Below are 19,205 nucleotides of genomic sequence, written 5' to 3'. Positions count from 1 at the left end.
GACAATCTGTGCTCTGCCCACCACGGATATCGAAACCCAGTATTTAGTAGTGTCAGTCCGCAGATATGCCGCTGTGCCACTGGCGGACAATACACATGAATGGATTCCACAGTCAATCAATTACGATGTCGCATTTACTGGAATATGAATATAAATTACAGGGATCGATCAGACTGACCACTAAAATCATGCATATAAAAGTTGTTTTTTCACTTACATCAAAACATACAAGAAAAAAAAAAATAAAACAGCATAAGTTTTATAAATAAAAAAGTACGCATTTTCTTTTAACGTATAACCTGGGTTTACTTAGTTCACAAACTTCGCGAAAAGTTACACAAACACTATCCTAAGCTCGAACTCATAAACGTGAGGGAGCTCGTCAACAGCACCAATCGCCTTTCCTTGTATAAACTAATAGCAGGCCCCCCGCTAGTACAGCGGTATGTCTCCGGATTTACAACGCTAAAATTAGGGGTTCGATTCCCCTCCGTGGGCTGAGCAGATAGCCCTTTGTGGCTTTACTATAAGAAAAACACACAAAACACACTAAGTAGACCACCACTCTTATATTGCAGCCAAGGTCCTAAATTGCACAGCGCCTTTTTTGCAATAAGGGGACGTGAGCCACAAACCTTCGTGTTAACAGTCCAAGCTGTTTCAACTTTATATATATATATATATTCACGCTCGGTACGTGTAGTCTTGGAATTCATAAGCACATTTTTTTTGTTTTAAAATACAACTTAGAACTATCAAATTCAGAGTATTATGATTTTGCGAGTATCAGGTATAGAGCAACTGAAACCAGATGTATCGGCAAATAAACAGCTCCGCAATCACATAACTGAAACCACTTATCTTACCGCTAAATGTCAGATAAGTCGTTCCACACGCTCTTACCTGAAAACATTATTCGCTTTGACGAATTACAGAAGATTTACAGGCACTTCTACTTGGACTTGGCACTAAATAAGCACCCATTACTGGAAAAATGCCAGTTTGAAGGCAAACAAACCATCTAGTGAATGCAAATAGAAAAAAAATAATTCTGTACATGAAGAAATCTTAGCTTTATATTACAATGCACACAAAGAATTTAAAACTAGTAACTGGAAATTCGAGAGTGAGTGTCATAAATTAACTGCAATAGAAAATAAGCTACTGCGTTTTTTTTTTAGTTTGAAAATGTCAGCAAGTAGTCAACGTGAAAGTTTGTTCTATTCAGTTGTGGTATATTTTCCACGTATCACAAGATAAGTTACCATACCAGACTGTTGGTGTTTTGAAAGAGAGAAAATGCAGTTTTATATGAAGAAAACTGTTATCTTCGTATCTGAGGAAAACAAACTAGTGTAGCAAGGGAGTAAAACACATTCCACCCTCACATAATACGCATTTCCTATCCATGAAATATGTAATTTTGTATTAAGTTATAATTTAGGAAAATATGAAATCCCGTTAAGATCTTATGCAAAATTTAGCCTGAGGCGATAACGTTTTTTTATAGATTGAGTGGTCAAGGAACTTTTTTGATGATTTTTGGGACAATTATAGATTGTTCTGCTCGACTTTGTATATGGAGGGTATCTTGAGACCATAACCTAATGTAAAGATACTTCAACATCTCGACCTCTTTCTTCTGATTGGTCAGCTACAGAGAGAAAGTGTATTGTGAATATAGTCTAGACGGCCTCAGAATGAGAACTGTTTCATGTTTCGAGGAAGGTGTGATTAATCAAGCCCTAAGTATCTCGCTTTTTAAACATCACAAATAAAAAAAAACTTACAGGCCAAAGAGTACTAGGTTATGTGAATTCTAAATACGAATGCAGATCTAGTTTAAAAGGGTTTTGTATGTTAAAAGTAGGATTATGTGTGCATGTATATATGACTGCCAATTGGAACTGTATTCTGAACACGGCCTAACAGTGCCATCATACGTAAGTGAAAGTAGTCAATATACACAAGTTAATGTCCCCCGCTGGTACAGCGGGTAAGTCATCGGATTTACAACGCTAAAATTAGGGGTTCGATTCCCCTCGGTGGACTCAGCAGATAGTCCGATGTACCTTTGCTGTAAGAAAATACGCACACACACACACGTTAATATGAAATGGAAGTGACACGAAAAGGGTATATTAATTGAAACTGTGGACATTGTACGAAATTTATGATTCAGTAACAGTGCAAAAATAACAATTCCAGAGAGAGAGGAAGAGGTCAACGCTGGACCAGACCCTCCCTGGTCCAAAACATGGACTGAATCCCAATGATGAAGAAGGCAATTCGTTGTGACAGTTTAGTCTTTGTATTGCTTCATATGAAACTACTCGTCACACATATTTCACTGTAATTTCAATTATTTTTTTCATTTTCCTTGCACCTCTCAACCTGCAAGATATGTGATACAACTGAGGAACGTGAAATAAACCGTTCTTCGTCACGTTCATTAAATTTGCTTGTTTTTTTTTTTTTCTACACGTGTTCTCACATTAATGTTACACCCATTCAAATCTTCGAACCTTTTGTTACGCGGGGTTGGTTTACCTGTGTGCTATTATTTCTCTAGTCGAAGCTGATACACCACATTGGAATATTCATTGTTACTCAATGATAGTTTAAATGTATGTTACTATTTCTCAAGTCGAAACCAGGACTACCACACTGGACTCTATTATAATAAAACTTAGTTTTTCTCTGTCCTCTAAATGCGCTTGGATGTAAGTATACTTAAGTAGACATTTTGTACAACAGCATATGGGAAGCTTATTAAAGGTTTAAGATTAAGTAGCAGAATAACGTTGTATTTGTACTTATTGACAGTACTAAAGACAGTAAAGTTTAGCTCTTAATAAAGGCTTAACTAATGTTAGGCTTATAGATTTCGGTGTCTGCGATTACAGTTCTTTGCTATTGTTCTAGGAATTTTGTATTTAAAGAAGTACAATTGCAACAAAGATACTATTTTGACCGCAAATGTTTTTCGAGCATCTGCTAGCATTAATTGTTATGTGTGGTTAGTTTACATGTGTGTCATTATTCCTCCAGTCGAAACCAGGAATACTGTACTGGAATATTCCCAAACATTCCACACCATTCCTTTTGGTTATACCAGTGTTGTATCATTGTTAAAAATTCTTGTAAAACACCATCAAAAACAGGGAAATTGTTTCGAGGGCAGCACCAAACCTGGAATATCGGTCTTTATAAGATTCATTTCCTTCAGTACGCATACCTGATATCGTATTAACAAGATTCAAAAAATAGGGTTAACGTCTAATTTGCATTAGTTAATATGTTTTGCATTCTCGTGCTGCGGTTAAGTCACCATTACACATTAGTGTTAAACACTGTAGATTCCACAGTAATAAGCTTCTGGTCGGTTTTAGTTCACACATGTTAGTAAACTTCTCATAGACTCTCCACTGCACACGGATGTCAGCTTCCAAGATATCGTTCAGCAGATCACAGGCACGGAAGTCCATTGGAACTGAATGGCGGAAGTTGACAGTAATATGATAATTTGACTGTTGTGATTCCAGTTTATTGTAAATTATTGGCTTGTAGCCAAACCTCGAAATCAACGACTATTTTCGTGAGAAATATAGCCGAATAAACTGGAATCACAACAGTCAAATCACCATATTACTGTCAACTTCACTGTAGTAGCTTTTTGAATAAATAATTATCTTACGTGTTTAGGGTGCAATCTAAGGATCGTATATCCGAATCCTCATCATCAAACATGTTTGCCCTTCCAGCTGTGAGGCTTTATAAATCCAAATATTTGTTGGTAAAAGAGTACTCCAAGAGTTGGCTGCGGGTGGTGGTGACTAACTGGCTTCTCCCTAGTCTATCACTGTTAAATTAGGGTCGACTAATACAAATAGCTCTCATGTAGCTTCGCATAAAATTCAAAACAAACAAAAGTCTTACGTGCCCATAGTTTTCACATTTTGGGTAAGGGCGTTGCTCTGTCGTAGTTTTGGACCCATTACTATCTTAAATTATCTAATGTGCGAATTTTCTCTATTCCCTAGATTCGCCACTCCAATAACTTATTCTCAGATTCGCTATTTGATTTCACTTACTCTGTTTATTACTATTATTTTGTTGATTTTCATAGGTTACCAATTTGACAAACAGTATACCGTTGTTGAATCATGTGTGGCAATAAATAACTTCACACCTCTTGACCCTGAACATATAAAGCAGAATAGTTTAATAACGGAACAGCAACAGCTTTGTGTTCTGCCATTTATGCTCTTTGGAATATTCTTGATTCGTTTAGTTTTAGTCAGTATGAGAATATACAGACCACCCCTCCCAAGATATGAATAATTGTGTTATCACAGAAAGAGTTTGAAACAAGTTAGAGTTAACAAACCAAAACAAAAGCTCAGTCTACATAACAATACTTTTTGTTGATTTGAAGTTAAACACAAAACTACACAATGAGGTATTTGTTCATTGCCCACCACGGGTATCGAAACTCGGTTTCTAGCATTGTGAGTCCGGAGACGCACCACTATGCCAATTGGTGAGGATAACAAGAAATGCTTCGTTTACTAACGGGAGTTGTAGGATTAACTCTTAAAACAAGTCCCGTGAGTGTAATGAGGTGTTTCGTTAATCGTGAAAGTCTCCCGATGACCCGGTGGTAAGTCTATAGACCTACAACACTGAATTTCAGTTTTCGATTCGTTGACACAGGAGATAGCTCAATATTACTCTGCTATAAAACAAACGACGTAAGAGAAAACATAAAAACATAGAAAACAAAAGTTGTTTAAGAAGAAACTATGATGTTAAATCATAACATCAGAGTACTTCAAAACGAAAAACACACACAAAGGAAACAAAGTAGAAATTGTATCTAAATGTAATATAAATATTCTAAAATGAAACATTTATACGTTACGCAATTATGTATTTTTACACAAAAGTGTATTAAATGACTTTTCAAATGTTGTGGCACGATTCTTGGTTAAAAGCATTACTAATAATACCTCTCATTTAAGCTTTGAATAGTGAAGTAGTAAAACACATAATACATATTTAAATGAATTTTCTCAAAATTTCAGCGCCACTGACTTTGATCTCCTGACTCAATAGTCGAATCTGCGCTTTGTGTTTAGAGCCAACCTTCACGATGATTCAGTGGTATGATTTTTATATTGTTTTTGTTACAAACCCACATTGGGTTGGCGATAAGTCTGATAGTTCATTACACTAAAAATCGGTTCTCATCATGCGCGGTGTACGTAGCACGGATAGCCCACTGCGCAGCTTTGTGTTTTACGACAAACAAACAAAACGTGTTGATCTTCTGAACGTATTCAGACAAAAAGTAATTATCATTTTATGTATGGTGTTTTTGACACCTGGTGAACGATGTTTGCTCTTTCATACTTCATTTTAGGGTTACAAAGTTGTATTTCGTGCACAATACGAACCCTGCATCTCACGTTACTCTGTAAACAAGTCTACATAGAAAGATAAAGACGGAAACATATAACTAAGTTAAGTCGCAAGAGAAGTGACAAATCCAGGAATACCGACAAAACAGTTGTGAATCTTTGTCAGAAAGTAAATTCTCCCCCACTCCAATACATCAAAAGGACTTTCCTGACAATAACAAACTGTAACAAAAATTAATAAAGGGGAAATTTGCTATACAGTTGTCATCTATGGAAACAACCAAATTAATTATTACAATCGATTGTGAGTTTACGTGAAAGACATTCTTAAGTTTGTAATCTGCAAGTTGAGGACTTTTTTTATTCATTTACAAGCTAGTACTTACTCATTACCTAATATAAAATAAGGGCGCGGATTAGCCCTTTGGTACAGTTCTATGGCTTTCATGTGGTTAACGATCTGGGTTTGAACCCGTGCGATATAAGAAAATATTGCCTGCACTTAGGATGTGGGTACGTTATAAGAGTAGCAGTCGATATCTTAGCATGAATGACGGGTGATAAGACGTTGCTGACTGCCTGTTTCCACTATCGTTCCAAAGTTATCCATACAAATTAGTTTAATTAACAAGATCTACAATGGGTGTTGACAACAGCTTTCACTGAGGGCGTGTAGTTGGTCTAGATGCTTTTCTTCTTAACTCGATTAATGCCATTAGTGGTACACACTAAAATATGCAGAGAAGAAATAGTCCTAAAAAGGACTGGGTGGTGAATATATTGTAACTGAGACTTCAAAGAAAGCGAGAGATGAACTCGAGATAAAATTGAAACTGTATTGGCTTAACGGTCGTCTCGTACAAAACAGAAAACACTGAAATACCAGAGCTCTGCAAAGGTCGGAGCAGAAGTAGTGATATGAATTAGTACAATTACCACGTCCTACAAGGGGACACAGTAAGTATAAGTACATAGATAAACTGGCGAATTAGTGGTCTTTCAAGCACGTGGAGGATGCTGAAACATATAGAGGGATATGTTGGTGTGGAAGTGTGTAAAATCGATATATGACCTTCAGTGAGCTCTTGGTCAGTGGGGATCTCTATTACATAAAACTATTAAATATCATAAGAAACTTCACAGAACAATATTTAAAAACTTTTGTGAAAATACTGACTTAATATTGCAAGGCATTCACTTTTGAAGATAAACTTTTTTGACATTAACCATAAATGTACACACTGAGCTATTCGTGTTGTGTCTACAACGATTATCGAAACCAGATTTTTGGCATCATAAGTCCAGAGATTTACCGTTGAACCATTATCGGAAAAGAAGAAAAGAAGAATTGTGTACCGAACTTTGGCGTTGTGGATCCGTTATGAGGTTGACAACCAAACCTTACTGTTCGATTATACCAGCCCAAGAGATGGTGATGGATGCTGTTGATTATGTGCCTTCCCCATAATTTATCAATTTGTTTTAAAATTAAAGACGGATAATGTAGATAGCTCTTGTGTGGCTTTGCGCGAATATTGGAAACAAACAAACTCTATAACGTGTATGTTTTATAAGTGGTATAACATGCATCTTTTTGCTTGGTGTAAAGCTCATCAACACTGGAATCTTAACGTGGTCGTGAATATTGTGTTGTGGATAGCATCCCGCTTCACCCAATTTCAAAAAGTGATAACCGAATAAATATTTATCTTCAAATAAGCAGTTCACCTAATTCTCCATACAAAAAAACAAAACACAAAAAAAACTGTAAAAGACTGTAGGATGTCACTTACGTAGACGACAGCCCAGTAGATGAACTAACCACATCAGAGAGTGGAGAACTGTTATTCGCACAATGGACAAAGCACAAAAAACAAGAACCTATAAAATGTTATAATGCTACAAACCGTGGTCTCTAGCCATCAGCAGTGAGGACGCAAGCAGACGACATAGAACTGTTATGTAGATTTGTAGTCAGCAGGCCTATGCAATATTCCAGTTGAGATAAACTGCACCAGACGCTTGTCGAAACTTAGCTGAGAGTACAGGTCAGAGAAGGACAGTTGTTATTCATTACCAGGAGCACCCCAAGTGGCACAGCAGCATGTCTACGGACTTACAACACTAAAAAATGGGGTGGGCAGAGCACAAATACCCCACTGTGTAGCTTGGTACTTAATTCTAAACAAACAAACAAAATTACTAGAAGCTACCTCGTACTCAGGCAGAGCCATTAGATCCCTCTCAATAACAATATGTCTAGATACTTTTCATTATATCTAAACTCAAAAAAGATAATATAAATGAAATATGAAAACAATATTAGTAGTTATATATATATATTTACTTGTACAGTTTTCCAAAATGACTTACATTGGAATAAAAAAAAAGTCTCAACCACAACACACACAGTACTTAATAGTCAAGTTCACTTTCTTTGTACGTATAAAATGTAGAATAATAAATGTTGACAATTAATGTTATTCAATTCCGTTAAATAGTAAATTATATGACCTTAACGAGATATAACTACTGTAAGAACGCTTAAAAAGATCGTAAATATATATCACTTGACCAGTATCTTTCAAATATAATTGAGAAACTTATAGATTTACAACATCTCTCGGTCGTTAGCGTGCAAGACAGTGAATCCAATAATTCATGTTTCACGGTTCGTTACTTCGCTCTTCGCACTTTGGTATCAGGAGTGTGCTATGAGAGTGATGGTCGAATCCCATTATTTTGTAAGAGTTAGCGGTGAGAGCTGTTAACTAATAGCATTCCCTCTGGCCTATTTGTTTAAAATTGGAGATGACTATGCGCAGCTAGTCCTGTGTATCTTTACATGACAATTCTGAAATAAAAAACATACACTGTATCCATAAAAAAATCGTAGCTTTTAATTACATTATGTCATATCATATTAGAACGAATATGACTCTGAAGTAATGTCTCCTTTGCAGCTGCCCGAGGGTCGCAGATTCGAATTCCCGTCGCACCAAACATGCTCGTTCTTTCAGCCGTAGGAGCGACAAGCCCACTATTCGTTGGTAAAAGAGTAGCCCAAGAGTTGGAGGTGGGTGGTAATGACTAGCTGCCTTCCCTCTTCTCTCACACTGCTAAATTAGGAATGGCTAGCCCTCGTATAGCTTTGCGCGAAATTCAAAACAAAACCTTTGTAGCTGAGAGCTTATTTTATCGCACAACATAAAAAATTATGCTATTTGTCTACATTAAACTTTCGTTTAATATTTATGGTTTTGCTTTAAACGATATTCTGAAACATTTTTTATTACAAAAGATGACGCATCAAAGTTGCTTCCCATGTTAATATAATTATTATTTGATTCGTACATCACTTTTACATTACATGCAGTCTCGGGGGAAAACCTGAAACTTAGATCCAACTTTATATTTGTGATAAAGTATTACCCATGTATAATATAATTATGTTTATAAAATATAACTATTTTAATATATATTATTTAGGACTATGAATCATTCAGAAATAAAAAAAAAACGTTTAAAGCACAGACGCCTAACACATAGGGCAGAATGGACACATGCTCCCACACACTTTTACAGGTAGTTTAGATACATTATTTTTAACAGCTACGCAAGATTAACTTTGTTGTTGTTGTTATTTTTTTGCCTACCCTCTCTTTCCCAGAAAGTTAGACAGACATATTGTAAACAGTTACACATAGTTATCACTAACTATATGAACTAATAACTGAATAAATTTTACTCCTTATTTGTCACTAAATATCTTCAGGGTTTGGTTTGAATTTAGAGCAAAGTTACACGGGGACTATCTGCGCTAACCATCTCTACTGTAGTAGTGAATAACTAGATAGAAGGCAGATAGTCATCACCACCCATCGCTAAATCTTGGGATAATTTTTATACCAACGAACAGTGGTATTGACTGTCACATTATATCTGTGGATTTACAACGATAGAAACTGGGTTTCGATACCGGTAATGGACAGACCACAAACAGCTGATTGTGTAGTTTCAAGTTTATCTTTGAACATATATTTTGAGCAGCTATACGACAAGTAATACATAACGCGTTTTGCACTCTTGAAAAATAGTTTAAACCAGGCATACCACGGAAATGCAAGCTGAGAAAAAACATCTTTAATCACCCAGGAAAATCCCCGTGACCTCGAACAGTTCTAGATCATGCATGATTTGCGAATGACTGGTATCGAGGTCAATTCGTCATTAATTTGATTCAGATATTTGTATACGTGATCATTTAACGATTACAACTACAACATAAATGTGGAAAAGACCCAATATATTTCAAGCCGTTTTGGTAATTAATTCTTGAGTTTCAAGTTCTTAACGCCACACGCTTTTTAATGTGTTGTTGGTTAAATAACAATGAGAGCAAAAGTTGTTTTTCAATAACATATTTATCCTTCTTTGAATTAATTATAATTTTATGTCTGTACCCGGTTTAAGGTTTGTGACAGATGAAAATTATTTACTTTGGTTGTGTATACGTTATACCTATCTTCAAATAAAAACTATGCATGTTACATTTCAGACTGTTCACAGTTTAAACTGGAGAATTTTCAGGATTGATAGTAAGAATTTCATACGTATATTAACTCCAAATTTCATGTAGAATATATTTTGAAGAATGTTGTTTTAATCGCCCTAATAATAACAGGATATTATGATATCTATATTGTGTATAGCTTGTGATAAAAATATGTTACGTTCATAGATGAAAGCTAAAATATTAACCTTGTAATGAATATACTGCTCTTACTCATAATAATTATAGTTCATTCAATAAGCAACCATAACTGTCAGCGATATTTTTGGCTGTAAACACGATAATATCTCACGAGGTTTGACCATCTTTGGAGATTTAGACTAACTCCATATATGAAGCTAATGTTCCCTCGTGGCTCAGCGATAAAATTCTGGGTTTCATTCACCGTAATGTACAAGTCACAGACTGTGTAGCACTGCGTTAAAGTACAATTAATTATATAATGCAAATATGTATGCATACATCGACATAAAAATATGCATATGTGTTAATCTTATCCAATTTAAACAATGCTGTTAATCAAACTAACACTAAAAATAATATACTTTACAAAACCCAAAATTAATGTTTATTAAGATAAAAACTGAATAAAAACCATAAAATATATACTAAAATACTGAAACTTTAATTAAAATAACCAAGATAAATATAATGAGAAAAAAACTGTTTCACTAAAGATGCTATGAGGTTTATCTTACATCTTTAATCCGACTTTAGCTAATCTCTATACACAACCTAAAGTAATATTGATTCTACTCTAGATAACTATAATATTACAAATCGTTTACCTAGTTCGGTGTCATTGATTCTACTCTAGATAACTATAATATTACAAATCGTTTACCTAGTTCGGTGTCATTGATTCTACTCAAGAAGACTAGAATGTTACAAATTGTTCACCCAGTTCTGCGGCATTCATTCTACTTTAGAAGATTAGAATGTTACAAATTGTTCACCTAGTTCTGTTATTGATTCTATCCTAAATGACTAGAATGTTACAAATTGTTCAGCTAGTTCTGTGTCATTGATTCTACCCTAAAAGACTAGAATGTTACAAATTGTTCACCTAGTTCTGTGTCATTGATTCTACCCTAAAAGACTAGAATGTTACAAATTGTTCACCTAGTTCTGTGTCATTGATTCTACCTTAAAAGACTAGAATGTTACAAATTGTTCACCTAGTTCTGTGTCATTGATTTTCCTCTAGAATAATATAATGTTACGAACTGTTTGCCTAGTTCTATGTCATTGGTTATATTCTAGAAGACTATAATGTTCACTATACAATCAAATGATACACGGTGGTACATCTTGCAGTAACTACAGTAAGAACGTCAACTAACAGGAGGTAAACGTGCTGGTGGTCGCCATACGGTTCTTACTACTTATTAAATTTCCCAAACCTGAAAATTAATTTTACACTCATGTTTATACAGTAAAGTGCAAAAGTGTTAGAACATGAGAATATTTCGCCATTCTTTCCATTTTATGTGTGTAATTCTTCCATGCCATTACAAAATGTAAATTTCCACACTATGGTAAAACTTCACTGATCCCTGCTGATATCTGAATGACACAGGGTGAGAATTTTTATTATTCTTTAGAATTTCTATATACGTGTGCCAAGGGTATGTAACAAGGGTTCTGCTTGAATGAATATAATGATCAAAGTTAGGGTCTAAAATAACTGCCATGGTATCCCATACAGTGTCTTTACTACATAGGAAGAAGCTAACAAAGAGCTAGCATACGTTACCAGCACATGCTAAAAGAAATAACTTTAACAGTACTCCACAAACAACCCTGATAAAAACAGTGTTTAACCGTATATATTAAGTTTTGTTGTCATGCCACGTCACACAAAGTGTAGAAAATTGTCAGCAGAGCAGAGAGTTCGCATAAAAGCTCTACGTGATGTTGTTTGGACCATGGGAGAAATTGTTAAAGACTTAAAATGTTCACTGAACAATGCCAATTGAGTACACAATAGATCAAGAGACCGAGACAAGTAAATCTTAAAACAGGAAAGTAAGAGACAGAACACCTAAATTCAGGAATACTGATGTTAAGTATTTTTGTTTAATCAGTCTTTGGAACAGAAGGAAGACTATAAATAATCTCAAGTATGAGATAAACAACCACGTACCACACGCCAGAAAAGTGTTCAGATCTACAATGTGAATAGAACTCAAAGAGAATAGAATAATTGGTCATATAACATTTAAAAAACCTTCGATCTCCAAATATTGTCAAGGGACTAAAATGTGTTAAAATGTACAAAAACTGGACTGTTGATGATTGTTAAAGGGAGTTATGAACAGATGAGTCCATTTTGAAATATTTGATTCAAAGTGTGGGTTGTAGTCCGGTGGAAGAAGATACCTACCTCAATGCATAGCACATCCCATGAAACATAAGGACAGGACAGTGTGATGGTTTCGTGGCGCTTTTCTGTTGAGGCAACAGGAGATATTTGCAAAATAGATGAAATAATGGACCAGTACAATCATCATTGGATACTGATCTGTTATGGTATATCCAATGGATTCTACTACCAAGAAGATAATTACTCCAAACACTCATTCAATCCAATCAGAAATTACATAGCTATGAAAGGAGCTGCTGGAGTCATTCAAATGATGCAATGGCCCCAAAGAGCTCCGATTTCAACTCAACTGAACAAATCTGTGATTTTATAGATCTAAAATTTAACAAATCAAAAGTTACTTCTAAAAGAACTTTACAAGAGTGTATTAGAAACATTTGGAGCAAAATCCCAAAGGATAACATTTTGATTAAATATGTTACAATAATGCCTGAAAGACTGGCTACGGTTATTAAACAAATAAGAATACACAAATATTTAATTTTTGCTGAATTCAAGCACATCTATTCAGTTTCTGTTGTACTAAATATGAAAATCAACACAACTTTGATGTTTCACCTGTGATTAACCTTCCAGTTTTCTTTTAACTTAGCCTGAAATCTAATATTTGACTTTATTCTAATATTTTTGCACAGTACTCTCTCTCTCTATGTGTGTGTGGATGGATTAACGATACTCCAGCGCCCCTATCTACATTGTAATATAAAGGAATATGGATTAACTTGGGGTTCAGGACCATCTAAAAAGAGACCTACAATAGCCAGTCGTGGTAAGCAAAGAACAGTGTGTTGCAACAGCTGAAAATCCACGAACACATGATCAGCGAGGAAAGACGTTCACATGCCACAGGCAACGAAATCAAGAAAGATCTAGTCTGGAAACGAGATAAACAGGGTATGGGTATGGCTTCCAGTCTAGCGCCCTCCCTTTCATATGTTGCTTATAGATTTACTTGCGACCATATTGTTGAAACAAGCGTTTGAAAACCGCTTTAGTCGTACTAAGGTGGTCCATGAAAACCTTTCAGGAAGTAATGGTTTGCCTTAAAAATGATTGCATTAAGACGAAAAATTTGCACTGGAAACTATGCTAAAGAGCTATTTTCAATATGCAAGGTTGTTAGATAATGCACGACTTGACGTAGCAACTTGAAGTGTAACGAAATGGTGAGGTTCCAAAATCATTTTAATATAAGGTACTCAACCAGTTTTATTATCTAGCGAATTTGCAACCAAGGGTGCAAACAGACTTGAAGGAACCAAATAGTCTGAACAAGCAATTGGGTGTAACCTTAATGAGAAATATTCATTATTTTGTGGTAAATATTCTATGTCTTCCTCAAAAAATTCTTCTATTCATTAAACTTTAGCAGAAAACTGAATTGGTTTTGTTCTCTTAAAAACCAAAAACTGTTTTGATACAGAGAAGATATACCACACTGCTGCTCCAGCTTGATTTGTGAGTAAATAAGTTCACTTAACTAATAAAATAGAAAAAGTAGTCTAAACTAGGGGTAGCCAAGGGTCACTAAAAACCATTGAGTGCCATAATAATATTAAATAATTGGTGTTAGATATCAAAATATATTGTGTTATTAATCCTTATTCTAATTCTGATTTGTAAATTACTTAAATTTATAGTAGTAACACTTTACTTACTTAATCTAGTTCATATCATAACAGTTGCTCGTCTAACTGATGATATAAATTGTGCATAGACATCTGCTATATCTTCATACTTCAGCCAATCTTTATCTGATGGATCGGGGTAAGTTTGTTTGTTTATGAATTTCTTGCAGATCTGCTTGAGGGCTATCGACCTACGCTAGCCGTCCCTAATTTAAAAGTGACAAACTAGGGGGAAGGCAGGTAGTCAATACCCACGTCCCCAACTCTTGGGCTAATCTCTTACCAGCGATTAACTATAACGTTATAAAGCCCTCATGGGTGAAAGATACCCAGTAACGGGATTAGAACTGACAACCCGAAGACTGCGAGTAAGTCGAGTGCCCTAACCCCTCATTCACACATCGTAGCTCCGGACCCATCCCAAATTTCATGTCTGGCTACAGCAATGTATTGAATAACATGTTTATATTCATTATTTTGATAATATGTTGCTTACATTCAGAATAAAGCGAAAAATAGATCAAATGTATTTTACGGTCTTGATCAATCTTAACTTCTGAAGAATAACTACGTATCAACTAGAATGATTCTATTTTGAATCTAATTTGAATTGGATTCAATCACATTGAATTGGAATATATGGGAGCCCTGATCAGGAAACTTGACGCGTAATATTAGTACAAATCTTTAGTAATCGAAAAGCATATGAATTATCACAAATTCATGCTCGTTAGGTGTCGCCGATACACAAAGTGACTAGACAAAATTTTATTCTACTGAAAACATATAATTAATAGAGCAACTATAAATTGTCTGATGATTAATACAATAATGAATTAAATAATTTGGTAATTATACATAATTCTTGGCCAATAGTATGACAAGTATCCTTTTTTTTTTTTTACAATTCCATCCTCGAGAAATGGAACCAAATTCCTCAACATACTTTTCATGATCTAAATATTATCTACTACAAAGAGTACTGCACAACAAAGTTTTTGCTTCTTGAACACTGTTGGGTGTTCCTTATAGATTTTTGGCTGCTGATCACGAAACCCACATCCAAATTTGCCCATCACGTACCGTTTCATCGAAATCTTCAGTTTTGCTACAATGGGAAAACGATATCAGGGCAACTGGAATCCGTCAATGCTTGCTGACTACTGTTGGACACTGCAACGTGATGCACTGGACATTGAATACAAACGAAAATCAGGAACAGAACACTTTTAATCATGTTGAACTTAATAGCGTATATAGAAACATAAACGCAATTAAATGTTATTGCCAGCAAACAGTTAACTGCCTATTTCTCAGAGTTCCTACGCGATGAAACAAAACCAAAACTATATTTGTGCATGTACCAGTCACAATCAGCAAAACTTTTCAGGAAGCAAAACTTAAAACAAACTGTTGTGCAGTGTATAATCGAAACAGTTCTAAGAAGCAAAAGTGGAACCACACGTTACTAGGTTGTTTCTGCTGGGTGTTTCTATTTTTGTCTGACCATCGTACTGGAAACATGTAAAATAGAAAGTATATACACGTCTAGTGCAAGTGAACGTGAAGAGACGTTATATCTACCAAGAACGTAAAATTGTTATACAAGTTATTAAAATAATCTAGGCTTAGGTAAAACTCTCACTACTCTTTTACAAACTTTTGTTTATATGAAAACACGTTTCTAGAAACAAGAACTCTACATGATTTTCAACTTGTTCCTGGTAGTCATAAACCGATTTCAAACTTATCAGTACAAATCTTGTCACATGTAATGGGCTCGGCGTGGCCAGGTGGTTAAGACACTCGACTCGTAATCTGAGGATTGCGGGTTCGAATCCCCGTCACACCAAACATGCTCACCGTTTCAGCCGTGGGAACGTTATAATGTGACGGTCAATCCCACTATTCGTTGGTAAAGAGTAGCCCAAGAGTTGGCGGTTGGTATTGATGATTAGCTGCCTTCCCTCTAGTCTTACACTGCTAAATTAGGGACATCTAGCGCAGATAGCCCTCGAGTAGCTTTGCGCGAAATTCAAAACAAACAAACAAACACATATAATGTATTCGCTACCGACAGTTTATGTTCACTACATTTGTAGATCCGATTAAGTTTAAGAATAACTTTTTAACCAGGAAATTAAAGACACGCATACACAGTTTAAATATTACCATTTGCAATCGTTTGAGGATCGTAAGTTTAATACATTTGTTTAAGATCGACGCATCGCGATTTATACATAAAATCCCACTGAATAGTCTGACAGTTATGTCTTTTAATCATCAATCAAACGCTATGATTTAGGTATCCTTTTGAACTTCATTACATACAAATTTTATCGCAACCTTAAATAAGTACTTTTATGTTGTTTCAAGTCACCAGCAGTGTGACAGGATGCTCTGCTCATATTACTTTCGAACCGTGATACATCCGTTTGCCCTTTAACGTCAAACCTGGCAAAATGAGCACATCCGTGAGAGCAGCCATATTGGACGATGCAATCAATATTCTATGCCTCTCTATTAATTATTCTCTGCATTCATATTAATAATCCATATTATTAATTATTCCCAACTGATGTTTAATAACCTCATTGCGAATATTACATAATTATTTACCTAACTTCATTCCTTATCCTCTAATCTACATATGCCTGATTATTACTGGCGATTAATTAGCATTATGAGTTACTATTTCTCCGGAACAAGTCTTAAATATAAAGTCAAAAGGCAAAACACTGGTTTATTAAATGACAAAATCTGTCTGTAGAAGTTATTAATTAACATATTTTTAAAATGTTGTTATTATTCTAGCGCAAAATTGCTCAATCGGCTATATGCTGTCTACCTACCACAGAGAAATGAACACTGGATCTTAGCATTGTATGTTTGTAAAGTTAATGCTAACCCACTGTAGAAATTTGTTGGATTTTGTTTTGTAAAACTCACAAAAACCGTTTTTCAATGAATCTATATTTTCGAGTTTTACACCATCATATGCTCTATTTCGTTTCTAAAGTATATTTATATGTTTATGATCTGACTTGTATATAAAAGCAAGTTATCAAAATATTTTAAACTTTTTAACCGTAAAAACTACGTTTAAATGTGACCTCTTTATTTATAAGCTTTCGTTGATAAAACGTCGTTCTCTCTCTCCGTTTTCGTAGACACAGTTAATATTCTCCGCAATAATACAGCAGCATGTCTGTGGACTTACAATGTTAGAAACCGGGTTTCGATACCTGTGATAAGCAGAGATTGTGTAGTTTGTGCTTAACTTCAAGCGAACAAAAACAGTTAATATATGTGCTACGTACGTCACTCTTAAAAATAGAAATGTCGGAATACAAAACACATTTTTCCTTTCATAATTTTGCAACTCATCCGAATGATGATAAAATATTTGTTGTAACTAATATCTATACTCAGCTTAACTACACAAAACACATGAGCCACGTATGAAGTGCTTAACTGAGTTTCCAAATTATATTCATCAACAAGCAACGTATGGTACTATCAATATATACACGTTATACGTATATTGCACAGTCTAATGTTTGGTGTCATCAGTTATGTGCATGTATACGTTACAACGCTAATGTTTCGTGCCGTATACAGAAACGAAACGATTCGAACTTGTAGTTACAACATCATCAGGAGTGGTTGTCGACGTAATCTTCTTAAACAACGAATGTCGCTCAAGGAGCTATGTCAACAAAGGTTAAGTACAGTAGCATAGATTCTAAAGCTCATTAAATCAGGTTTTGTCCCTTTTTTGGAGTTTCAAACTGTCAAGTTTTCCTGAAAATTTAAACAGAAAACTTCTCTTAAAAGATTTTACTAACACATAAAACTCGTCAGTTGAAATAAGTAGCAAACCTCTGTTTAAGACTACAATTTCATTTGTTAATGTGTCTCTTGATAATTATAGGTCAGTAACTTCAGATACAATCAGTTTTAACTTAATATGTTTCTACATACTGAAGATGATTTGATTTGTATTTTCATTTACGTGAACGGGTCCTGGCCATATAGGTAGTGTGCCGGTCTGTGAATCCGAAAGTTCGTGTCTCCTCACCCTGGGCCCGGCATGGCCAAGCGTGTTAAGGCGTTCGACTCGTAATCCGAAGGTCGCGGGTTCGAATCCCGGTCGCACCAAAACATGCTCGCCCTCCCAGCCGTGGGTGCGTTATAATGTGACGACTAATCCCAGTATTCGTTGGTAAAAGAGTAGCCCAAGAGTTGGCGGTGGGTGGTGATGACTAGCTGAGCTGCCTTCCCTCTAGTCTTACACTGCTAAATTAGGGACGGCTAGCGCAGATAGCCCTCGAGTAGCTTTGCGCGAAATTCAAAAACAACAAAAAACAATAACTACTCGCCCTCTTTCTAGCCTCTTATTTGTTTCGGGTATTCAAGTGCAGTTATAAAAGGATTATCTTTGCACTGTAGTCGTACTTGTGAATTAACTGATCAGAGAAAAGAAAGCCAATCAAATAGCACCTAATGCTAGTTTCCAGTCTTCTCTTGGCTAACGAATAGTGGAATTCGATATTCACTTTTACAGCATGCATAGGGACCCAACATGAAGTTGTATTTCCACCACTCAGATTCACAATTCCGCCCGCCTTTAAACTGCAAGAAAACGGCGAATTTAATCAGTATCATTTTAAAATTGGGTTAACGTTCATTAACTGCATGATATCGTTTTTAACATAAATTAATCGTTATTTTCTCAGTTCAATGGCCGTAAATTCAATTCAGTTTTTCTGTATTGTCATATTTTTAACACATAGCTACGTTTGTTTTCGTGCCAAGTTTCGACTGTATTTTTTTGAATTATCCGAAACAAGGGTCCGTGAGAAAATTTAAATCCAGTTGAATTAGCAGACGCCTAGCTCGTAGGTTAGAAGGAGCATACGTTCCTCTAATCTTCCAGTCAGTGTGCATATATTATTATTATTAACGGCTATGTTATATTGGTTTAGGTTTGTTTCTTCTGTTTTGTATCGCTTCCCCATTATCTATCAAAGTTAGGCAGTTATGACTGAATATATCATGTATTTATTTATTTATTCTGAAACTCTTTACATAATGTCCACTCTGTCGTACCCAAATTCTAAGAGAAATATTGTGTTTATTTTTACACACACACACACATATTCTATTTTCAGTCATTCAGTGGCATGGCGGTA

The 19,205-nt window shown here is 35.3% G+C and overlaps 1 protein-coding gene and 1 long non-coding RNA gene across 2 annotated transcripts in view; one reads left to right on the top strand and one right to left on the bottom strand.

Moving 5' to 3' along the window:
• The window catches only part of LOC143256035 (uncharacterized), a 49,985-nt gene that overhangs the window by 19,062 nt on the left and 11,718 nt on the right, over positions 1-19,205 (bottom strand). The window lies entirely within an intron of this gene.
• Positions 17,630-19,205, top strand: part of LOC143256033 (uncharacterized) — a 66,798-nt gene continuing 65,222 nt past the window's right edge. Inside the window, exon 1 of the mRNA XM_076512614.1 lies at positions 17,630-17,733. Within this exon, the coding sequence (XP_076368729.1) occupies positions 17,722-17,733 (12 nt within the window). The 5' untranslated portion in view covers positions 17,630-17,721. The remainder of the gene's footprint in view (positions 17,734-19,205) is intronic.

The sequence above is a fragment of the Tachypleus tridentatus genome, chromosome 7 (assembly GCF_004210375.1).
Source record: "Tachypleus tridentatus isolate NWPU-2018 chromosome 7, ASM421037v1, whole genome shotgun sequence".
NCBI lineage: Eukaryota > Metazoa > Arthropoda > Merostomata > Xiphosura > Limulidae > Tachypleus > Tachypleus tridentatus.
The sequence above is the reverse complement of the archived record's forward strand: the minus strand, read 5'-3'. Positions and strand labels throughout refer to the sequence as shown.